This window comes from Colius striatus, chromosome 3 (genome assembly GCF_028858725.1).
Source record: "Colius striatus isolate bColStr4 chromosome 3, bColStr4.1.hap1, whole genome shotgun sequence".
NCBI classification, from domain to species: Eukaryota; Metazoa; Chordata; class Aves; order Coliiformes; family Coliidae; genus Colius; species Colius striatus.
This window is the reverse complement of record NC_084761.1, coordinates 64,905,827-64,931,249: the sequence shown is the minus strand read 5'-3', so window position 1 is coordinate 64,931,249 and position 25,423 is coordinate 64,905,827. Positions and strand designations below refer to the sequence as shown.

At 40.7% G+C, this 25,423-nt stretch overlaps 1 protein-coding gene across 10 annotated transcripts in view; it reads left to right on the top strand.

The window, feature by feature from the left end:
- The first annotated feature begins 3,022 nt into the window (after nt 1-3,022).
- The window catches only part of CFAP97 (cilia and flagella associated protein 97), a 36,479-nt gene continuing 14,078 nt past the window's right edge, over nt 3,023-25,423 (top strand). For 3 of the 10 annotated variants that reach the window (XM_061992320.1, XM_061992314.1, XM_061992323.1), the window contains exons 1-3: nt 3,117-3,373; nt 17,255-18,292; nt 18,387-18,458. In XM_061992320.1, the coding sequence (XP_061848304.1) occupies nt 3,364-3,373; nt 17,255-18,292; nt 18,387-18,458 (1,120 nt within the window). In that variant the 5' untranslated portion in view covers nt 3,117-3,363. The other 7 variants (XM_061992324.1, XM_061992322.1, XM_061992321.1 and 4 more) reach the window with 7 other exon arrangements.

Below are 25,423 nucleotides of genomic sequence, written 5' to 3'. Positions count from 1 at the left end.
TTTGGGCTAGGAGTGCAATTTAATAACATGCCCTAGACAAAGCCCCACCAATTTGAACACACTTTTACATCTGTCTTTAGTGACAATCTTGCAACTTTCATCTTCACAGTACTGCTAACTTTATACTTCAATACATTTGCACCTGTAAAATATTTAGACAAGCTTAAAATGAATGCTTTCCTAAAGGTTCTTTGTGAGCCATTCCGGCTGAGATGACATTGCTGTAAATTACATTCCATTTACATTATATTAAAAAAAGGTGTGTAAGGAATGTACTTAGGTTATATTTTTAGCCTTCTTACAGCTTTGAATGAATTGCACGCTTTTTTGTAACCACTGTGATGCTGCATTATAATTACTGTCATCAAGAGTGTATAGAAGCTCCTAAAAGTCTCTTGGGTACAAAACCAGAAGGGCGCATGACCTTGTAAACCTGGTGGTATGGAAAAAGTGATACCTAACACTGTTAGAAACAACCATAGGAAAGAGAGAAAACAAATTTACTGGGTAGTGGATGCTGCTGATTTCATGAACCCTAGCTGATAAAGCAAGAGAGAACGAAATTGTCTGTTATACTTCTCAGTATCTAAAATCTTACTTGACACCTTTCAAGAAGCTCAAGAAAATGATTGTGATTATTTCTCAAAGGCTGTAGAATGAAGGGGCTTAAAACTGACAACCTTTTTTACCTTTTAAAACTTGCCTGGCAATGCTAGATGCTTTGGACTTGACTGAAAACGTAAAATGCAGACACATTTCAGTGGAAAGCCTAGAATTTGTCTCTATAAAAGCAGACATAATTTGTCTGATAAAATGTCACCTCAATGTTTATGTATTAAAACTGCAAAAATACTCCTTGGACATTTTTTTTCTCCTTACAAGGATGTCGTTCATAAAGACATTACTATATAGACTTTAATTACATGATCTTATACTATCTCATAGCCTCCATTCCTCCTTTACTGAGAACTGAACTGCTCTCAGCAGAAAAATATTAATTTTTGTTACCCACATTTCTACAAAATATGTAAGTTACAATAACATTAACCAATTTTATTTTTCATGACACCTTTTTGAGACAATGGTATTGTATTTTCCCCATCTGCAAACCTAACACACAGGAATGTGACTGACAGGAAAGAAGGACAAAAGCACCCGTTTAACATCCAACAAGAGGTACTCAAGACCTCACACTGTGAGGTTAGTAAAGGTTCGGTATTTTCTAGCACTCAATGTTTTCCAAATACAGCTTCCATTTATTTTAGTAGCAGTTGTGATTTTTCAACATTCAACAGTGAATAAAGTACAGTTCCAGAAAAATAAGAATGAAACACACAACCAAGTATAGAAAATTAGCCTACATAGTTTGCAAAACCTCCATGAAAAACTGTGTGGCAAAAGTAGGACTAGACTGTTGTCAATGTAGATAGAATCATAGAATCATAGAATGGTAGGGTTGGAAGGGACCTTTTGATACATTCAGTTGCCTTAAAATATTTTTTTTCTTGTCATGTTCTGACATATGCGCTGTATGTATTTAAAATATATACACAGATACATGTGTGCCTCTGTGTGTGTGTCTGTTCATATGCCAAGTGAAATACAACCATGTACACCACAGTTGTCTTCGTTGCACAGCCTCAAATCAACTCAAATTTAAGTATTCTCAGAAAGTATGATGGGGTCATTAAGTATTTTTCAGCAGGAATGTGAACAATGGGGCCAAAGTAAAGGTGAATTTTTAGTTTTTGAGTGTGTGCATCAGTAATCTGGAAGTCTTTCTTTTCAGATAGATAATTCTTTCATTTTTGGTAAGAAGTAACATTACTGTTATTAAAGAAATGCAAAGATCTGATATTGCAAATGACCCCTTCAAAAGAGCAGGAACCTTTCCCATCCTTACACAGGACACCACCACTTCCTGCTGGAAGGAACTAGTAGGTTGTCACCCTAGTCAGTGCTAGAAGTAATGAAATTCTACCTGAAGGCTTCGTCCATGTTTCTACAATGATTACAGTGACATTCAAGAATGCTTTCCCTGTTAGGGAAAGGTCCTGATCCAACCTCAAAGATTTGGGTTGAATGGCCCTAGAAGACCTCCAGATCAGTTTCCCCCATCCATTTTCTCAGGATATGTTGCCCAGTACTGCAGCCCTGCCACTATAATGTGGTGGCCATCACCTTGACCGGAAGTCCTGTTGCTGTGACGTGGCGCACCATCACCTCAAGGTGGGTCACTGTCACCTCAGCCTGAGGCACCATCCCCTCAACCTGACTTGCCATCCCCTGCATGAACTGGCAACACCTCTTCTGGCACTATCATTTCAATATGGAGCACCATCACTTCAATCTGCGGCACTGCTACCCCAAGAGGGAAAACCATAATCTCAGCATGGACCTCATTGCCTCTGCCTGGGACATTATCATCTCAACCTGAGACACCACCACCTCAACGTGTGGCCTTATCATCTCAAAATGGAGCCCTGGTGCATCAGTCTGGAGACATCACCTCAACTAGGGGCAACATAACCTCTGTATGGGGCCTGGTTGCCTCAGCCTGGGGCACCATCTCAACCTTCATCACCTCAACTAGGGACATCATGCAGCCTTAGCACCTCAACCTGAGGCACCATCACCTCAGCTTATGACATCATCACCTTAACCTAGAGCCCTGTCACCTCAATGTGGGGACCGTGAATTCAGCATGCCACCACCTCAACCTGTAGCACCACTACATCAAAAGTACGCACTATCACCTCAACCTGGAGCCCCATCCTTCATCCTGGAGCCACACCACCTCAACTTGGGGCACTACGGCTTCAGGGAGAGTGTGAGCTTTCTCCTCCGTTTCCTGCGGAGCCGAGAAAGGCGAGAGAGAGGTGGAAAACCCATGCCTGAGCACAGTGGGAAGGGAGCCGGGGGCCGGACTGGGAAGTGCCGGCACTGGGAGGTCCTGTCCCTCGGCTTCTTTCCCGCCCCCCTCAGGGACCGCCTCTCCCCGCCCGACGACGCGAGGGGCCGGCCCCGGCTGCGTAGAAGCGTGACGTGTAGAGGGCGGCTGCAGTGCTGCCTGGGTGTCGTTTCCCCTCCTCTGTCTCCTGTAGTGTGTGTGAGTATCCGCCCCGGCTGCTTGCGCCGTTACCATAACTAAGCCAGGGGAGCGGGGGTCGAGAGACGGCGGCTTCTGCTTCCCGGGGGCTGCTGGCTCGGCCTAGTGGTGGCGGGGCCTCCGGTGCTCCGTCTCGGGGATTGCCGATGCCTCCTCCCCGCCGAAGGTACCCGCAGAGCGGGTGTGTGGCGGTTGGGGGCGGCGGGAGGGGGCCATAGGCAATTTCCTCCCTCGCCTGTGATCATTTTTGCCAAATGAAACGAGGTGGGGGACGTGTTTTGTGTTTTAATGTATGTAATTTTTTTACTATTATATAATTTATATTTTTTACTGCTTTTTGAATTTGCTGTCTTTCTATTTGGGTCCCTGCCTGAGCGACACGCATGTAGGTGTCTCCCAAGCATGTCGCACTCACTATATTTGGAGGGCTTCATCTGGCATTGAGCCATCGGAGTTTAGTCATGCTGCCATGAGACATATTTTATGCCCTGCTTCAGTGCTGTGCCTGCCCTCTGCTTCTTGGGGGACTGGGAAGGAGGTGGGAGATGCTCTTCTGGCTGTTGCTGGCATTATAGTCGTTGGCTTTGGAAGTGAGTTACTGTGTTGTGTCCACCATACGTAAAGTTACTGGACCAAGAGCACTCGAATGCAGTTTAGTGAAGTGTTTTGGTTGGGTGTAATTAGTGGGAATTAAGTTACCTGACATGGTCATTGTAAACAGCTTGCCTCTGGCATGTTAAATCATTGCAGTAGCCATGTCCCTGCAGTTTTCTCAGGACAATGGTATTGTAATTCCTCCTGTCTTGCACAGGGCTATGTTCTGCACTAACAGTTTGCAAGGTTGGACTGGACTTTGGAAAAAATAACTACCAAATCCCTTGGTCCCTTTGCATTTGTCTGGAAATCACAAAAGAGTTAACTGTAACTCCTGGGCCAGCCTTGGCTGTCATTTGTGCAACCCCTGCAGCAGAACAAAGTACCAAATTCATTCCAGAGCATCTCAATGAGATGATACAACAGCAACATATGTCATGCTCATGAAGCTCAGTTTTGGGTTTTGGTTTTGTTTTTATTTCCTGGTGTTTTCACAGCATATTAGGAAAATTGGCATGTTAAAATATAGTTTAGCATGCCTTCTGGCACAGCCTAATTTAAGGTCGTGCAACTTCTGTGCCTTGCTGAAGTTTTTTCTCTTGTGGCACTGTTAAATGCAATTTTCAGAATCTAGTTTTATTATAGTATACAAAAGCTTCTACTTGTTCATTCTTACTGTAAAACATATAAAATGCATCCAGCGTTTGCATTTGGACACATATTTTTAAATTGTGTGGTTAAAATTTCTATTTAACATTCATAGAAACAACATGAAAGCCAGATGAGATGGAATTAATAACAAGTGATATTTATATGATACAATGCTACAATACAAATTTCTTTTACATCACTGCTTTTGTCTGTTATGAAGTGCTCAATAATAGAGCATTGAATGAATTGTGCACTGTTTTGCTCTTGTGAAAAAAAATAGTTATTCTTTTTCTTGGGTAGAAAGCAATTGCTGGAGTTGTCAATGGAGCGAGAATAAAGTTCCACAAAAAGTTAAGCTCTTCAGGGGAGCAATTTGAAGACTAAAATGGAGTCACCATTACTACAAAATCAGTCATAGAATCATAGAATGGTAGGGGTTGGAAGGGACCTTTAGAGATCACCTAGTCCAACCCCCCTGCAGAAGCAGGTTCACCTAGATCAGATCGCATAGGAACATGTCCAGGCGGGTCTTGAAGACCTCCAAGGAAGGAGACTCCACAACCCCTCTGGGCAGCCTGTTCCAGTCACTGAATATTAGCTTAAGAATGGGTTTGTAAAATAATTGTAATTTAAAAATATAATTTCTAAAAGTTTAGACTTGGGTTTTGGAGTGCCTCAAGCTCTCCCACCACTTTTTTTCCTGTTTGTTTTGCGGTGGTTTTGTTTTCATAGTGCAGTTGTTACTTAATATTTTTTCAGCCAAGATAATCCTTGTAATGATATGGAATAGAGACCAGAGAAAAGGAGAGACTAAGTGATTTGGGGACATTTTCTTGGGACTTTTATGATACACTTTTTCCTTTTTTTGGTTTGGTTTTGTTCTTGCTCAAGGTTAAAAGGGCATTCAGTGGATCCAGTATTTCTGCATAAGATTGACATGAGCTCAGAGGGCCATCAGGACTGCAAAGCCTCTTGTGGCTTAAAAAGTGCAATATGCCAAACCCTTTAGAGACTTGACCCAGCAGCACATACGTATGCTTCTCTAAGGACTACTGCAAGATTGATGGGATAGGTGGCATATGATCTTCTATGGCAAAGGTGACAGGAGCATCTACAAGCCTTTTAAATCTACCTAGTCAGGGGTCAGAGGAGAATATACCTGGGAGCTTAGAGGTAAGAGCAGCAAAGTAAGCCAGCTATTAGGTGTATTAAAGTCAGGGGAGATAAGCAGACCTTTATTATGATGGAGGTACCTTAGTGCTTTTACCAGAGCCACTTTTAAAAGTTTTTTTTTTTTTTTACTTCTTTGCTTCCTGGTTTTATGCTCAAAAACTGATGATGGAATGGTGTAAGACATAACCAATGTTCCTTGGCTAAGGTTTTTCCTACCCACCAATCTCAGCTGATATTTAAGTCACAATTTGGTGATGGATATTTGTCATTTTTTACATGTTTCATTTTAATAACACAATAAACACTGGAACTCCAGGCAACCCATGTTACGTTGAAATTAAGAGCATTTTACCTGCCAGCATTTTACCTGCCAGCATTTTACCTGCCAGCATTTTACCTGCCAGCATTTTACCTATTTTCCATACTGATATTTCATTCTAAAGAAATGAGCAAGCCATAACAACATCAAGCTTGAGAGCTGGGTGTAGAGGAACTCATGAGGTTCAACAAGGACAAGTACGGAGTCCTGCATCTGGGAGGAACAACCCCATGCACCAGTACAAGCTGGGGGTTGAACTGCTGGAGAGCAGCTCTGCAGAGAGAGACCTGGGATTCCTGATTAATAATAAACTCAACATGATCCAGCAATGTGCCCTCGTGGCCAAGAAGGTCAGTGGCATCCTGGGATGCATCAAGAAGAGTGTGGCCAGGAGGTTGAGGGACGTTCTTCTTCCCCTCTACTCTGCCCTGGTGAGGCCTCATCTGGAGTCCTATGTCCAGTTTTGGGCTCCTCAGCTCAAGAGGGACAGAGAACTTCTGGAGTCCAGTGCAGGGCCACCAAGATGATCAGGGTACTGGAACATCTTTCATACAAGGAAAGGCTGCGGCAACTGGGGCTGTTCAGTCTAAAAAAGAGAAGACTGAGGGGGGATCTTATTAATATTTACAAATATCTAAATGCCGGGTGTCAGGAGTTTGGGACGTCCTTTTTTTCTCTTGTATCTAGCAACAGGACAAGGGGTGATGGGATGAAGCTGGAACGCAAAAATTTCCATTTAAATATAAGAAAAAATATTTTAGTGTGAGGATGATGGAGCCCTGGCACAGGCTGCCCAGGGAGGTTGTGGAGTCTCCTTCTCTGGAGGTTTCCAAAACCTGCCTAGATGTGTTCCTACGCGACCTGATCTAGGTTGACCTACTTCTGCAGGGGAGCTGGACTAGATGATCTCTAAAGGTCTCTTCCAACACCTACCGTTCTGTGATTCTATGCAGGAGAGGATCTTGAGGCCTGTACCTCATTTGCTCTCAACACACATTTGAAGGAAACATAAATATACACAGACTATTCCTAGGTGATACTTAAGCTGTTCTTTGTGTACTGATTTAGTGACTGAATTTCTGTGCTTCACTCTGCTCATCTGTACCAGAGAGTACTTGTTCCTCTTAAACAAAAATATATTCATTAAAAATGAAAACAATTGCATTTTATTTTCAGTGGCTGTGGACAATGTGACTGCTATCTCCCTCAAACTGTATTTTCCAAACTGTGGTAAAAAGTATCATCTTGCGGTTACAAAACTCATGTCTATTTGGTCTGTTTGGAAGCACATCTATGCAAAATGTTGAGGGATGTGCTGATGACATGCCTATTTGTGCAGTGAAGTCACTAAGCACACTAAATCCATAACATTGGAAGCATGAACAAATGTCTAGTTTGGTGAGCAGTTCTGTTGTTGGAGAGAGTTCATGTGCTGTGCTGCTTGCTAAGAGTGGCCTGGTATTCTGGAACATGTTGTATTTAGCTGCTGCTGGACTCTGTCAGTAGTTTGTGAAATGGTATAGTTGCCTTCTCTGGGGTCCTGCAATCTACTTCAGGCACAGGGTCATATTCAGAATATGTCAAGGCTAAGCAGCATGTGCAAGTACAGGTGATCAATTCTTGGATGAAAGTTTCAATGTTCTTGAACTGTTATGACTTTGTTTGAGGTCTGGCTTGTCAACAGTAGCAAATGGGCATCTGTACATTATAAGTGTTTATGGGCCATACCTCTGCTGCTTGTGATGAGTGAGGCAGGAGCACAGATTGAATGCAATTGGCCTGTTACAAGGTAAGAGTAGGGTGAAAGTTACTGTACAAATTAGTGGTGAAAGAATTGTTGTTTCTCACTTATTTTTGAACAGTGATGAAAGAGGTTTATGCCTCCAAGTAGTTTTGAATGGGGTATGATCAATGATGGTTTGAGAGCATGAAGATGTGCTCAGAGACCTTTGAGATTTGAACCACTTTTCTGCTGTTGATGCTTACACGAAGTGACTCCCAGCAGTCTGCAGCAGCTGTGTGGATTAGTCTCAGCAAATCCCAAGGGATCTGATGTTTGAGTGTTGTTCATGGTGCACCAGGATGATGGCACTCATAACTCCAGCCTTTACAGGGCAGATATGCTGAAGTTTTGTTTTCTTTTTTCTTGCATGCCATTGTAGACTACTGTGCCAGATTCCTGACTCTGAGTTGTGGATAGCTTGGGTGGATGCTTGTTGCCTCAATATTTAAATTTCAGTATTGGGCAGAAATACTTTTTGTAGATATACACCAGTAAAGCAGAAGTGAGAAAACTCAGCTTCCTTTTACCTTGTTCTTCAGCCTCAATATCTGGCAGTAGCATCTCTTTATTTTATGGACTTTTTATATTTGTATACGAATAACTTTACTGTCAGGAACTGTTCATCTTCTTTCTATGCTATCAAAGAAAGCAAAGAAGCATTGATGCTTCTGGGAAGCATCAATGCCAGTGACCCAGTTTCCCCTAGGATCTTGCTGCCTGAAGTAGCTGGAGGTAAGACCCTTTCAGGTAGTGAGAAATGGTATATGGCAGCAGACCCATGGAACTTTGATATAGGTGCTGACAGTTATGCTTGTAGAGATGGAGTGCCTTATGGAAATCCTTCTGGAAGCTGATGATACTTCTATCAAACAACATAAAGACAATGGATTTTTTTGATTGTAAGCTGCTTCTGATCTCTATGAGTTTCAAGGGTTTACTGGTCATTTTCTTGGGATTTTTGGCAGTGAGGGAGTAGCCATGGTCAGTTGAGACAGGCTTGATGGGTGTCACTCATAATTTAACCTCAGTAGTCTCTGACCCAACCTTTCTGCTCATGATGTCACACAGTGGCCTGTGCTGAAGAACAAACATTTGATGTGTAAGTGAAGTCCGAGAACTAGGGATACTCTCAGCATAACATATTGCAGATTTTCATAGTAGGGGAACATCTTATTTTTGGCTCAGAGGTCTGTTGTTCAGTGTTTTTTCCCCTTCCCCTTTTTTTGTCCTTTTTTCTTGCCTTGTACATTAACTTGAAAGACTTTGACCTGGCAGTCATATGGGACTCTCTGGTGGTCATGTGGTTTCCTTTGCTGTAACACATGATGGCGATGGAATGTGTTCCAAGACTTTGTAGTGCCCATTTGCTGAGCTGAAGCCTTGCTTGAAATAGCCAGGAGACTCAAGGCTTTCTGTTTGGATCCTTTTAAAGGGTCTCCAAAGTACTTTGGAATATCTCCAGTGTGCTTACCTATGTTTGGAGACAGAACTGCTGTACTGAGGGCTCACCTGTCATACTAAACTACTTTTTGCAGCATATGGGGAAAAATCTTTTTCTTAGTATCCAGCAGAGAGAGAACCAAGGCAAAAAAAAAAACCCCAAACCAAATAAAAAGGAAAAAAAAAACCAGGAAAAAGGGCAGCAATGGTGGGTTATATTGGCTGCATAGATTTGCAGTAGAAGGTCTTCCTTCCTGGTATCTAGGTAGGAGAGAGAAAAATACAGTGAAAGGGATTACAGAGCCAGCTGAGACTCATCTGGACAAGTGGTTTCAGATGGTGGAAACAATGAATGGTAGTTCTAACCAGAGCTTAAATTAATTCTTGTCAGATCTGATCAGTAAGGGATAAATGGTGGTTCTGTGGCCTGTTTGGATTACTCAGTGAGGCACAAGTGTGTCAGGAGCCAACAACAAGACATTCATCATTAATCAGCAGTAAATACTTATAGGTTGTAATCTGAGCAAAGTAGTCACCTCCATGTAGTTACGTCTAGGTGGTTCACCAACAGCAACATGACTACTTGTAACTGAACAGAAGCAGGTTTTTTCTTGGAGGTGCACCATAAAAGGATAGAAGCTAATAGTCACAAGATGTGACGTGGGGGAATTCTGATTAAAGGGAAAAAAAAACCCCTCAAAGTGAGGGTTGTTAAGCACTGGAGTCACATGGAATGTGAAGTGTTCATCCTTGGACAAGGCCCTGAGCAAAAAGCAGATCCAAGTTTGAAGCTGACCTTGCTTTTGAGCAGCAGACAGGACTGAATAATGTCTAGAGTATCCTTTCCAACCTGAATTTTTCCATCATTCTAATTCTAGCTCCTGTCTGCTTTGTGATTTTTGCAGAGTAACTTGCCTGGGCTTCAACCAGCCCTTTATCTCAGGTCCAGTGCAGAATATATAACTGTGTGGAGGAGCAGAGCTTGGAGAGATATATAATGTTGGATTTTATTCTGAGCTGGAATTGAGACTTTGTGCTTTGTAGGTTGGTTATAAACCAATGATGGTTTGCATTGGGGAAATTGGTACCCAGCTTTGGAGAGCATATGTTGTGTAGAACAGCTGTAGCAGGTATTGTGTTCTGAGCTTGGAAAATTAGAGTATGTACTAAACAGGCTGACTGTTTCATTCACTGGGAGTTTCCCTTAAGGGAAATAGTTTCCTGAGAGGCATGTTTCCTCCTTTGCTTGTTTTGTTGCTTCACTAAAACCAAAATTAAAGTTTTAATTAAAGAGGAGGTAGGTAGGGCTGGGTATATGTGTGGTTCGTCACATGTCTGAGAGCAGCTGCAGTAGTTGATTTTCACCTCTGTTGACTGTATCTGAGCACAAAATAAGTTGTGGGTTAGGTTGCTCTACAGGTTTTAAGACTTAAATTTCAGTATTTCCTTTCTTTTAAACTAAACAATCCCTTGGAAATTGGATTTTTCTAATTGTCTTCTGGAGATTTTCAAATTTGTCTTTTAATGCCTCAACCAAAAATTGGCAGAGGGCAGAATAGGATGTTTTTACATGATAACTTGTTTAATGATTGGTATTTTTTTTTTTAAATGGTAGTTGGCTGATATGTTTATCATTTTCTCTCTCTCTCTCTCCCAAGTTCCTCGGGTGATTTGGCAGTCAGGAGGTTTAAGGGGGAAGGATCCCTGACAGAGGGGCAATAATGAGTAAATAGAGGCAGAGGATTTGGGGACGTCGCGAAGAACATCTACTGCTGGTAGTATAAATCTTTCAATTAAAACACTTTAATGTTCTAACTCCTCCTTAGCTCTCAGAACACTTCTTTCTGCTTTCTGAGATCAGAAGGCTGTATCCCTGTTCTGAGATCAGTCGGCTGGATCTCTGTTCTGAGGAGCCAGAAATTTCCAGCTGAAAGGAGAAGTACCATCTGTAGGAGCACTAAAAGTACAGATTGTGAAAAGGCTGCCTGCCTGGCTACTTATTTCAGTATTGTTTATACTTGCTAAGCAAAACTAATAACCCTAAACCAGAAGGTGCCTTATTGGAGCTGAGTACATTGTTATTATTACTTCTGATACTTTACATGTATGTTAGATACATCCTAAGATTATATCTGTTTCTCTTTGTTGCAGGAAATATGTTGTTGACTTATCCTGAATGTACTATACCTGTGCTGTATTTTTGCCTTTGTGGTGATGCACAGTATGCATGCGATAACATCAGAAATTTCTGGTTCAGCCCACAGCATACTTAAAGGGCTCAGTAGGTGATACTGTTGTAGGAGTTTGCTACAGGACACTTGATCTGGAGGAGAAAGTGGATGAGGCTTCTACAAACAGTTGAGAGCTGCCTCACAGTCGCAACCACTGGTCCTCATGGGGGACTTCAACCTCCCTGATATTTGCTGGCAAAGCCACGCAGCCAAGCACATGCAGTCCAGGAAGTTCCTACAGATTGTTGATGACAACTTCTTGTCACAAGTGATTGAGGAACCAACAAGGAAGGATATGCTACTGGACCTGGTGCTGACAAATAAAGACGGTCTGGTTGGAGATGTGAAGGTTGGAGGCAATCTCGGTTGCAGCAACCGTGAGATGATAGTTCAAGATCCTGTGTGGAAGAGGCAGGACACAAAGCAGGATCGTGACCTTGGATTTCAGGCAAGCCGACTTTGACCTCTTCAAAGACCTGCTTGGATGGATCTCATGGGATATGATTCTAGAAGGTGGAAGTGCCCAAGAGAGCTGGTTGATCTTCTAGTACGACTTCCTCCAAGCCCAGGTTCAGTGTGTCCTAATGTGTATGAAAGCAGAAAAAGGAGGCAGGAGGCCTCCATGAATGAACAAGGATCTGCTGGGACAACTAAGGCAGAAAGCAGCCATCTATGAGAGGTGGAAACGGGGCCCAACCTCTTGGGAAGAGTATAGGAACATTGCCAGAGTGTGCAGGGGTGCAACTAGGAAGGCTAAAGCCCTTCTAGAATTAAATTTAGCCAGGGAAGTTACAGAAAGTAATAAGGCATTTTTCACGTACATCAACAGCAAAAAAAAGACTGGGGGAATGTGGGCCCACTGCTAAACACAGAGAGTGCCTTGGTGACAGAGGATGCAGAGAAGGTTAAACTACTGAATGCCTTCTTTTCTTCAGTCTTTACGGCCAAGACTGGCCCTTGGGAAGCCCATTCCGGCAAGGATAATAGGATGGCCTGAAGAGCAAAGGACTTGCCCTGGGTGGAAGAGGTTAAAGACTAGTTGGCCAAGCTTAAGGCTCATGAGTCAATGGGTCCCGATGGGATGTATCTTAGAGTGCTGAGGGAGCTGGCTGATGTGATTGCTAAGCTGCTCTCCATCATTTCTGAACAATCACAGAGGACAGGCAAGGTGTCTGAGGACTGGAGAAAGGCCAATGTCACTCCAGTCTTGAAAAGGGCAAGAAGAAGGACCCAGGAAACTAGAGGCTGGCCAGCCTTACCTGACACTGTCTCCCATAACATCGTCATCAGAAAGCTCAGACAGTGTGGCTTGGATGAGTGGACAGTGAGGTAGATCGAGAGCTGGCTGAATGACAGAGCCCAGAGGGTGGTGTTGACAGAGTCAATGACACAGAGTCGAGTTGGAGGCCTGTGGCCAGTGGAGTTCTACAGGGATCGGTTCTGGGGCCAGTCTTGTTCAACATCTTCATCAACGACCTAGATGAGGGGACTGAGTGTACCCTCAGCAAGTTGGCTGATGACACTAAATTGGGAGGACTGGCTGATTCCCTAGAAGGCTGTGCTGCCATTCAGGAGGATCTCAACCAGCTGGAGAGTTGGGCAGAGAGGAAACTCATGAGGTTCAACACGGACAAGTGCAGAGTCCTGCAAATGGGAGGAACAACCCCATGCACAGGCTGGGGGTCAGCCTTCTGGAGAGCAGCTCTGCACAGAGAGACCTGGGAGTCCTGATTGATAATAAACTCAACACGATCCAGCAATGTGCCCTCGAGGCCAAGAAGGTCAATGGCATCTTGGGATGCATCAAGAAATGTGTCCAGCAGGTCAAGGGAGCCCTGGAACAGGCTGCCCAGGGAGATCGTGTCTCTGGAGGTCTTCAGACCCGCCTGGACATGTTCCTATGTGACCTGATCTAGGTTGAGCTGCTTCTGCAGGGACTAGATGATCTCTAAAGGTCCCTTCCAACTCCTACCATTCTGTGATTATGTGATTTTCCACTTTTATTAAACACCAGAATCTTAAGATGCCCTGAAAGCACCTAGGGCCTTCAGAGGATGTGTAGCATACAAATTCACAGAGTGATTCTGTGTGCCAGGAATTTATATGTTACTAGACAGGCAAAAAAAAATCTTACCTCTCTATGAACCATCCTTCAGTTATGAAAGTAGAATGCTTGAAAGTTGATCACTACCTGTACTTTAATGTTGGATTTTTCTTCTGTTCTGTGATTTATTTCTGCACTCTTTAATGCCTTCATTTCTGATGATCTGTATCTAAAAAAGTGAGAGGTTGATTAGATAACTTTAAGGTTTCACCAAGGTTAACATACCTTGAATCTTTCGCTGGGTACTTAATGTACTTCCTAAGTGTTAGTTTCTAACATTGAACATATGCTTCCTTTTGATAACATTTTTGAAAGACAAAACCACGTCTAAATCTCTGTCCTCACTTACATACTATCCTACTTTATGTGGCAGCCATACTTAAAGGCTGGTGCTGTAGTTGGCAGGTTTGCAGTTCTCAGGGATAAAGCACTTGATACATTTAGCATGAATAAGGTCTTGATCTTTAACGTGGAGGACAATGTAAAAATACTGGTGAGAACATGAATGCAGTCTCGGTAGGTAGCCAAATGCCCAGTGCATCACCCTCTTGACAAGAAACTGTGAATCCCTAATGCCTTTACAGACAGACTGTATGTTCTCCTTGGCTGCTTGGCCGTTGCTTTCTGATCTTAAATGGGTCAAGCATGTTGTTTACAGGTGAAGGGATTAAAAAGTGGCATAAACTAGGAGGAGCCGCAGGAAGGAGGAGGAATGAGTGTGCTTGGTTGGAGTACTGGATAGGTGTTACAGTTACTCGAATAATGGGAAGAGGAATAGAGAATTACAGAGGGACAGGAAATACCACACTGAAAAAAGATCTGACAAATAATTGATGGCTAACGTGATCATTGGGTTGATGATATTTGTGTTAGAGGGTTTCATGACAGAAAGCCACACATATTTTTTCATAAATGTGTATGGTAGTCATTCAGATTATCAGTTAATGATAAGTATTTGGCTCTGATAAGAATGTTTGTAGGATTTCAGAATATCACTTGTTGATTCTGTATTTTAAGAATTGATAACATAGCAGAACTCTGTACTTCTCACAGAAATAAAATTACTCTGCCCTGTATGTAAAGAGGGATGTGTGTGCGTGCACAGCGCATTCATGAATTAAGGCATGGTTTATCAGCAAAATTGATCTTTCTGTTTTGCTGCTTCTTGGCAAATGCCAGCTCTCTTTAAGACATTCTGGATGCATGAAGGCAATAGGAACCAAAAATACTATTTCTTGATCCATTTCCTCTTGTTTGTAATGGAAACTGCAAAATTAATTACTGTTTAGTTTGTGGGTAGTTAAGAGTGTTAGTGTGTCTGTTTTCCATTAAGATGAACGCTAAAGTCCTTAGGGGCTTGTGCCAGGAAAGTGAAAACAGCATTTGACAGTGAAATGACCAATGTAACAACTGCTGTTCCTTGGGCAGAGTCAGACTGCTAAACTACATTTCTTCTGCTCATGGTGGTTGCTGTCCATGAATCAGTTACAGCTGGGTCTTCATGGAGAATAGCCCACTGGCAGGTCAACTATTCCTGAGTCATGCGGAGTGGGAAGATGTGTGCTTCTTGACTGGTGCTAATGGTAGAAAGGAATGTAGAGGCTGCTTGCCATCTTTTATCACCTTTTTCTCATCTTTATGTTGCTCTTTTGCCACTCTCCTGAGTTAGATCCCATCCTTACATAAGAGATTGTGTTCAGAAAGGAGACATCTGAGAAGTTGTGGTGTAACCACTTAATATATTTTTTTTTTTAGTTCAAACAGTACTCGTTGGTCTAGTCTTTGATTTTTGCCTTAACCCCTTATGCTCTTACACGTACAGCAATGCTATCAGTATATCAAACCTATGTGTTTTAGACAAGTGCGGTATACCACATGCCTACTGGTGATGCTAGTGCCTTAATTAATAAAAACCTTGTATTATGAAGAAGGAAGGGTTTTGTTTTAATTTTAACATTGTACTTTCTATATTAATTTTCTTCATGGTATTGACTTTGCCCAAGTTGTACTTGCTAATTAAATAATTCATGGCCTATAGTCTGCAGGTAATGCCAAATAATTCTGCTTGGTTCCCTTTTGGTTTAGGTTACATGAGGTAGAAAATTAAATGCAAATAATGTGTTACTTCTCTAGCTCTCTTTTCTGTTGTGCATGTTTTGGTATATTAAAGTGCATTATGCTTTTACAAAGCTAATCAAGGAAAACTTCCAGGAATTGACATGGTAGTTGGGCATTACAGACTGTGCAAGCTGCCTGAAGCCAGGGATCACAAGAAGTGACATGAATATGAAAAATATCCAAATTCCTTGTAGCATTTCAAAATAAGAATTCCCAGGTGTTTTACTCCTTTGTTCTGTTGTTTTTGGAGGAGCCAAGTGCTTTAAAGAGTTTCTCTTTGCAGTAACGAGGTTGATCTCTGCTTCTACTCTTTAATAACATTTTCAGATTTATGTTGCTGTTTTAAGTCTCTTTTCAGTTCTTACTCTGACTCTTAAAACCATGTTCTGCTTTTAAGTTTTAAGTTGTGCTTTCTGTATTTGGGAAACATATTTCAAATTCCTCTAAAACTAAGTTTTATTTGAGAAGTGGCAAGATAACTGAGTGGCATGGACCTTTAAAAAGTCTGTGTTGTGAAGTAATTTTAGTTACAAGCTTTCTTGAGAATAGTCTTGCAATTTCAAAACAAGTTTAGGAATTCCTTTTTAACCTTTGTCTGCCATGGCAACAAACTGGTATTCTGGTTTTCCTGCTTTGTGTGGTTGATTCCACTGTCTTTGATCTTTTTGTTTCCTTGGCTCTAAGGAATGTTACATACTTTCTGATTGCAGTTTACAGACTTTATATTAAATCTATTGTAAGTATTAGGAGAAAAATACTGCTGGCTAGGTGAGAACAGTAGTCTTTGATACTGGCTAATTTTATTTGGTTGTGGAGTGTTTGGATTTTTTTTTTTTTTTTTGTAATTTTAACTGTGTATGTCCTACCAATGAGTGAAAACTTTCATATTCCCCCTGACATATGCACAAGATCTAACACCAAATATTTCTGCAAGAAGTCTGACACGGTAGATTTGTAGAGCATAACAGCACTGAGGACCTGATGGCAACAGTGTATTTGGGCTAGCCATAATCTGGTCCCATGGTCTAAATGGTGGCTGCTGGTTTAAGTGCACTAGTTTTGTGCCTGGGGCAGACTTCAAAGGTTAGTTTCATCTCAAAGATTTGAGTTTGATGACTACTGTGCAGTGTGAGTTACAGAGGACTGTCAAGAAAAGCAGGGTTCTGATCCAAATTAAAACAGTAATGCTGAACACACCCCACATAAATTACAGTTTAAAGTATAGAACCATAGATACTTCGATGTAAATTACTCCTGCTTTTGGGTGCTAAAAGTCTGCAGTTTTTATGGCTGTGTCCAATGATGACCACTGGTATACAAAGTTTTTAATATGAACTCCAAACTAATGATAGCTCATTAGTAGTTCTAGCTTAAAGTGATTCAAACTTAAAGGGACAAATTAAGATACTTAATTGCTGAAGAGTTAAGACTTTTTAGCTGATAACAGTATTTGACTAATTTTCTTTGCAGTAGAGGTTTTGAAGTTGTGATGGCTTTTGTTGGCTTAAAGTGAAGCTTTTTGGCTTAGCATATAAGCTTTGTACAATAAGGTAGACATAACTTTCTTTATAGAACTCACTACAGAGTTGTTCCTAGCAACATAACATAATTAATAGCAGAGTTTTAACTGTACTATAAAACACTAAAGAACAAAACTATATACTGTTACACTAAAAGTGTTCTTGGATTTGGTTTCATGCTAACATTTGGAAACCTTTTCTGATGGTTACAGGTGGCACTTCATATTTCAGTATGAATCGATTTGAAGGTATATCAGACAGTGAAGTGGATCATGCTTTCTTTGACAGTGATGTTGAAGAGGAGAAAAAGAAGGCTGAAGAAAACAGTGAATGTAAAGAGAAAGGAAGAACAAAAGCAGCTCTTGCTGAAGAAAATGGTAAATGTGTAGAGAAAGAAAGTACAAAAGCAGCTCTTGCTGAAGAAAATGGTAAATGTGTAGAGAAAGAAAGTACAAAAGCAGCTCTTGCTGAAGAAAATGGTAAATGTATAGAGAAAGAAAGTACAAAAGCAGCTCTTGCAGACTCTGATTTAGTTTCTAATTCAAAGGGTGCAAAGTGTTGTGAGAGGAAAAGTGAAGAAAAGCAGAAAGATTTCCAGAAGGATCAGTCTTTAGAAAAGAGCATAGATCATTTTGGTAATGCTTCATCTTTGTCAGTTTCTCCAGTTGCAGAGAATGCAGGTACATCTGGAGTGACACCTGCAACAAGTAGAGGAACACAGGAAAATGTTCCTGCTGGAATCCCCAAAATAGTTAAAGAAGGTGAAGAAGATTATTATACAGATGAAGAAGATAGTAGTGACGATGGCAAAACCCAGAAGGTTAGACTAAAGTCATCTAAGCAGTCAAACAACACAAAAAAGGTTAGCAAAAAATACACTACTATCAGCTCCTCCTCTTCTTCTTCGTCCTCCTCCTCATCTTCCTCATCTTCATCCTCAAGCTCAGAAACTGATTGTTCTGATACAGATTCTGATAGCTGTTTATCAAATTCATCTCATTCTTCCTCAAAGAGGAATGCTTGTAGGAATGCTCTTCTGCCTCCAAAACAAAAATTGAAGTCAACAATGAAATCAACAGAAGGAAAACCAAAACTTGGTGACTATTTGGAGGAGTCTGAAGACACAGTGACTGATGTAACACCTTTGTCAACTCCAGACATCAGTCCTATCCAGTCTTTTGAACTTGCAGCATCAAATGATAAGAAACTGAAAGTAAAAAGACAAGATAACGTGAACCAAGAATTATATGGTAATTTTGAAGAATTTAAGTACAATACAAAATTTGTAAAACCTATGAGGCTGGGAAATCTGATCTTATGTCTGTGTTTTTTTTTTTTCATTAGATTCTGAGTTTGATCGCAGATACAGTCGAAAAGTCTTGCATGATGCCATGGACCTGAATCAGCTTTTGAAAGGTGACTTTTAAATTTTCTTTTTACAAAGTATGACTTTGAACACTGTTAAGAACAATTGATGTCTAATAGAAGAGAATGATGTTTTAATGTGACACATGTCCTTTTAAAACTGTTTTGTGATTAAGCTGTGTTGATCTAATTCTTGGAATTCTTATGTATGTAACTCTAATTCTACAGTGGAAAGAAGAAACGTGTGTGAGCATGTACTGGCATGCGTATACCCAGAAGTAAGATACACAGATGGGGTGAATCTCTTCAGTAAGACGTGATATATTGTGATGATTTAGCCCTGACTGTGTGCCAGATGCCCACCACTCATTCTGTCACTCTCCCTCCTAAACTGGACGGGGGAGAGAGAAATACAAGAGGTTTGTGAGTCAGCTGCATTAAAAGGGGACAGAGTGGTTTGGCAGAAAATAAACCCCCTTGCATTCTAACTCTTCTCACCAAGGTTGGAGTTTAGGTGCAGTTCAGTTTAAATTCTGAGTGATGCCCAATTCACCACAATCATTCCAGACGTGTTCACCTTCTGTGACCTATCATGACTCTGGATTCACTGATAGTGGACTGCACCTTCAGTCTAGTCATGCTCATGAACTAGCATGGCCACACTCCAGGGTTTGGTCACGTTCAGTGGGAAACTGATGACTGGCTACTTAGTGCAGTTTTATTCAGGCAACAGATATACAAGTTCTTATGGATTGCTGTTGATTAGTGGCTTTCTGCAAAAAACACATGCAAAAATACATATAGAAGTGATACAGCCTGAAAAGTTATAGACAATACAAGCTTGGCTATAGAAAGTTATAAAGTAACTCTATAGACAGATTTCTAAGTTTTCCAAAGGAGTTTGTCTCACCCAAAGCATCTCAAGAGGGGAGGAGGAAAAACTCAGCTTGTCAACTGATCCCAGGGTCAGTTTCCCTTGACTTATTCATGATGGTGTCTTCCCCCAATATCCCCTTTTCTTTAACCATTTTTATACCCTTTTTTACCTTCAAGGTGGAGTTTGAGTGACTTTAGTCATAAATACCTTTCTTATGATTTGTGTAAAATTCTCTTGCCTCGCATTTAAAGGTATAGCTTACAAACAATTCAGGGCACAGACTTGAGGAGGAGTGATCGTACCTCAGAGCTGGGTAGCCTTTGGGATAGAGGTGTGTTTTGGTATTAAATGGACATTATAATGGGCAAAGTTTGCACAAAGGACAGCATTTTGTCAAGATTTGACAGACCGTTGGCTCAGGGTACTGAAAGTGCTGCTTATCAGTTCTAGAGGACCATCTGCTTCCTGTGTATCATCACAGAGTCTGACTGCAGAGTCTCCACTCTGCTCCACACTCCGTGGTATTTGCAGGGAAGTGCTGTGTTGTGGATTCCTCACATACCAGCTGCAGCTGTATCCACCCTGTAAGCCGTCTTGATTTTATACCTTTCCTTAATTGGTGAACAATGTTGATTTCTCATATAAGTTTTAATGTAAGTTTTTATTTCCAGGCCACAGAGTCGAAATAAGGACAGGGAGATTGCTCAGCATTTAGCATCATGGGCAAAACAGACTCAACTAAATGGTTTGATTTATTAATAAACAATCAGAACAGAGCAGGGAAATGAGAAATAAAATCAAATCTTAAAACACCTTCCTCTTCGCAGGACTCTCCTTCCTTTCCTCCCATTGGCTCCCATGGGGTTAGAGGTGGACTTTGCTGCTGCTGCTGCTTCTCAGGGGGAGGCTTCCTCACACTTCCCACTGCCACACTGTGGGGTCCCTCCCCACGGGGGAAGAGTCCCTCACAAACTGCTCCAGCATGGGGCCTCCCACAGGGGCAGCTCTTCACATACTGCCCCAACATGGGTCATCCATGGGAAAAACAGTCCTTCAGGAAGAGACTGTCCAGCGTGGGCTTCTCACAGGATCACAAGTCGTGACAGCAAACCTGCTCTCTGGCGTGGGCTCCTCTTTCCCCACAAACTCTCAGGTCTTGCCAACAGTTTGTTCCAACATGGGCTTCCCACAAAATCACAGCTTCCTTCAGGCATCCACCTGCTCCGGCATGGGGTCCTCTATGGGCTGCAAGTGGATCTCTGCTTCCTGGTGGTCCTCCATGGGCTGCAGAGGGACAGCTGCCTCACCATGGTCTTCACCACAGGTCACAGGGGAATCTGTCTTCTGCCTCCTCTCCCTCCTCCTTCACTGACCTTGCTGTCTGAAGAGATGACTTTCTCACATTCTCACTCCCTTCATCTGCTGCTGCAGTTTATCAACTGCACAGCAACTTCCCCATCTCAAATACGTTATTCACAGAGGCGTTACCTCAGTCACCAATCGGCCAGGCCTGGGTCAGCTGTGGGTCCATCTTAGAATTGACTGGCATTAGTCCATTGAGCCACAGGGGAAGGTTCTGGCAGATCTTTGTTTGCAGAAGCCACTCCTGTAGCTCTCCCACTACCAAAACCTGGTCTTTTGAGAAATCAGGGTTTACTGGACAATGCCACAACTTACCATCTAAATTAAACCCCCAACCTTTCTGGTTCTGAAGGGTTATCAACCTTCAAAATTCAAAGGCAGTCCAAAACTACATTGCATGGTGAACAGTATTTATATAATATATTAAACTTCTAGTACCTTTTTGATAGTGAAATGGAATTACTTGAAATTCTTTTTCTGAATCGTCTGCTTTCTAAAATACCGTGAAGTTGAGTAAAGGCATTTTAAAGATTAAAAAAACAGGTAGTCTTTACTAAAACTTCAGTGGTTGCTTCTTGCCAATAGAATGATAAATCTTCATAATAGAGAGAGAACTCATCTTTTTTAGTCCATGCCTTGAAAACCTTCATTATATGGGATAAGAAAGCAGTGCATGGTTTCATGGTTTTGTAGTTTTTTTCATGGGTGAGTTCTCATAGAATTCTATAGAATTCGATAGAATGAAAGAGGCTTGTCTCAAGAAATCTGCTGTTCTCAAATGAGGAAAGCATTTTATAGTCCAAGTCTAGTACATTTCAACCCAAGTTTGTTGTATTGTAGTAGGTTTGGCATGAGGAAAATGGTGTGTCTGTCTTCACTTTGCACCTTGCTAGACTGAGCCTCTAGTGCGTAAGGATTCAAAATACATTGAATGTGTTGTTAGACTTTCTTATGAGTGGAAATGAGGATTTTACTTGTATGGAAGTTCTTCTGATGGTAAGAAAAGCAGAGCTATCCATCAAGAAAGGTAGAGAAAGGTAGAAAGACAGTCTTTGTGTTCCAGCAAGTCTTTGGTACTTCAAAAGGCTCCAACCACTTGCCAAAGCATGATGTTAGAAGTGTAGTTGCTAGACAATTGAAATTATGGTGTCCTACATATTTATTTGTTCCCTAATAGCGAGAAGCTATTTAATAACTCGTGATTATGGAAGGATTCATCTCATGCCTGAAACAAATGGGTATTATAGCTTAGAGGAAATATTCTCAGAGGTGAATCTCTGTTTGGAGAGGGAGTAGTTTTTACCCAAAACCAAAATTAATTCTGAATTCTAAGAATAAAGATTGAGTAATAAGAAATAGAATTCATATCGTCTGGCAGCTAGCATTCCTGATTAACGTGCATATTACTCCCAAGTGCCTCTCTTAAGTTGGCAAGCATAGCATAACTTAATTACTTTGGGTATTTTGATGTTTAAATGGGGCAGGATTATTAATGGTGGAAAGTAACTGGTCTGGGAAAATACAAGCTAATCCTATGCTGAGTTGCTGTTTTCAGATTTTTCCATACTCATTAAAAAAAAGTGCAAATCATTCTTCCCTTAGTTTGCATTACATGTTCGTGAGAACTACATAGGCATGAACATAGCTTCAACTGAGAACAGTGTAACCCCAGAAATAAATGCCTGAGTGTGTTTAAATAATCATCAGGATGTCTCAGATTTGGTTTTCAAGTATAATATTGTTCCAGTAATCTATACTGATGATGGATTTAGTTTAAAGTTTTTGTCAACTAAGCTTGTAGTATTGCTGGCCTAAGCATTTACAGTGATTATGTGAGTTTAGTTTTCCAAGCTCAATGAGATTTCAATGTGATCCATTACTCTATTTCTACTTTACTGTAAACCTTAAAGATCTTTCACAAAATTAAAAGAATAACTCAGAGCAATATTCAAAACTCATAATAATAAATGTCAGATCTATCTCCTTTGCTGTACTCTTGAGTAATCTGAACACAAAAAGAGAATGAAATGTGCCAATGTGAAGAAACAGATTGGGTGAAAAATGGTTTTGGAAGTGCTTTCATAAAGCTCCATGTTAGAAAACTGGGAATAAAAAAATAATTGCATGAGTTTTTTTCCTGATGCTGTTTTACTTGATCCTAAGTCTTGATCCAGTATCCTATGTAATTTTAAGGAATTGAGGTTATGCAGATAAAGAGATGGATTAAGTCTATGAGTGTGAACTGCTTGTTCATGTCCTTCTCATTATGCTGCTGACTTGCTCTCTGTCTTTAAATAAGTCTTGTGATTTCTGTAGTTCAGAATAGACTTGTAGGCTAAAAATGCTGTGTTGTCTCTTTATCTGAATTTCTGTATCAATACTGTAGTAATGAGATTGTGCAAGGTGTATAGAGTGCTAAGGAATTCAGCACTTCATGGTTTTCTTCTCTGTAAAATGAGGTTGATACCTGCTTATTTTACACAAGTGTCTGTGAGAATTAGTCTGTAAATCCATGGCATTAGCTATTATTAACTTGAGGAAGTGGTGTGATGGGGTAAGTAGGACAACGGGCCATAGGCTGAAGACCTGAATTATATCCTTGAAGCCCTCACTGGTTTATATGCTCTCTGATCAATCTTTTTGCCTTGTCTATGCCTTGGATTTTCTACTGTGAAATGGTCAGAGCTGTCTTGGTAAAAAACACTGATACAAATATCATTATAAAAGTAAAAGCTCCATGTTTCTGAATAAAAGCTATTGCAGAAAATTAGTAACAGCTTCAACTGAACATGTAGCAATTTCATAAACTTTTTTAGGTTATAATTTGTTACTCAGGAAGCAGAGTAAGTTTTTTATAACTGAAATTTTCTCGTCTTAGGGATGTGTTACCTGTGTGCTCGTTTATGCTAAACTGGTATATTTGTAGAATAACTGTTTAAACAACATCTACATTTAAAGTACTCTTACCTAACACCCAAAATCTACAGTTGAACTAAACATGTATAGCTTTTTCAGAGTTCTGTTTAGTTTGTTTGTTCATACTTTGAGCTAATTGTATATATACACATATGCGGGTTTTTTCACAGATCTATAACTCAGGTTGAAGTAGAAGAGCCAGTCAACTTAGTCTTATATTTAGAGTTTGAAAGCAGATTACAAATCTTTAAGATTATAAAGAGGTGCAGACTGTCTGAACATCCATAAGAAAATGATTAACTTTTGAGGAAAAAAAAGATTGTGCACTTGTAAGATGTCTGTCTTTCCCATGAAATAACTGGCAGTCCTATTTAAGCATATTTAATAGGGAAAATTAATGCTTCAGAGGTGTCATCTCCTTTTCTTAAACCCATCAAATCACAGATTCTCCAAAATCCTTTTTTAAAGAGTTCTGTCATGTGAAATAAGGGATGTTCTAGGAAATACTTTGTTCAGAGATACTGTAGGAAAATAGATTTAGATTGACACTATTACGTATTGATGAAAAACTGACTTAATCCTTTTAGTTCTTTCAATAGAAATGATAGTGGAACAGTATAAAACAAAACACCAGGCAAATTTGAAAGTGTAAGCCCTTGCAGCAACTTAATGCATTTTCCTCTCCTGGGATTATAAGAGACTGAAACATATATGGTTTTAATTTTAGCCTTAATGCCATTAGAACAGCTGTATCATCATGTCTTAATGTATTTGACTTGCTAATTATCATTTGTATTTTACATAAGGTTTGGCCTTTCTTACTATACAAGGTCACTTCAGTGCTTACAAATTGAAAGCAACAGCCAGGTTGCTTATTGCTTAAAAGAAAGTCAAGTGTCTCCACAGAAACCAGCTTTCATACAGATCTTGTATGAAATATAAGAATACCAGAGAATTTTCATTTCCTGTTTACCAGTAAATGACAAGTAGACTGTGCAAGTCTTTATGCAAATGCTGTGGCTTGTTTATATCTCTCCCCCAAATTACTGATTTATGGTCTGTCTGACAAGGAAGTGGTAAGTAGGGATTTAGTTAAATTACTACCTACCCACTGCTAGAGTATGAAGCTACAGATAAATAATATTTAATTGTTCCTAGACTTACAAACTCTTTAGAACCTTAAATCGTAACTTCAGACTGTAGTGTTGCCTCATGTTGTCATTGTCCACTGCAAAAATAGTCAGATAAATCATTCAAACACCTATGCATTGTGATTAAAGAGTAGTCTGGGTGCATTGTTGAATAAATAGTTGAAATAACTTTGAAACTCAAAGATTTGAGTTCTATAACACTGACTGTACTGGGAATATTTGATAGTATTCGAATAAGTGCATTTGCCTCTTATATGGGCTATTTTGCTTTATTGAGGCTGAATTGTCTCTGGTTTTTGTAGGCTTGTGCAGACCTCATTTAGACATCTACAGCCTTTGCCATGAAAGCAGTATTGTTGCCAGTGAATGCTGAAGTGCATTCAGTGCATGTTGGACATACATACCTACGGTGGATTAGTTAGTTTTCTGTCATAGTAAGTGTGCAGGGAATAGGAATATGATGCTGCGGTGCTTTGCAGAGTACAGGCTGAACGGATTTTCAGCCACATACCTTTGCAAGTAGTGGCAACTGTTGGTGCTGATTTGAAGTTCTGGGGTCAGAAGCCTCATTCTGGGCCATGGAAATGATGTCATCCGTGCTTCAGGAAGACCTGCAGAACTTTTTGCTCGCTGCTTTCTTATATTGCTACCGCAGTTTATTTGGGCATTGTTTAGGGAGTAACAATTTCATGACTGTCTCCTGCTTTACT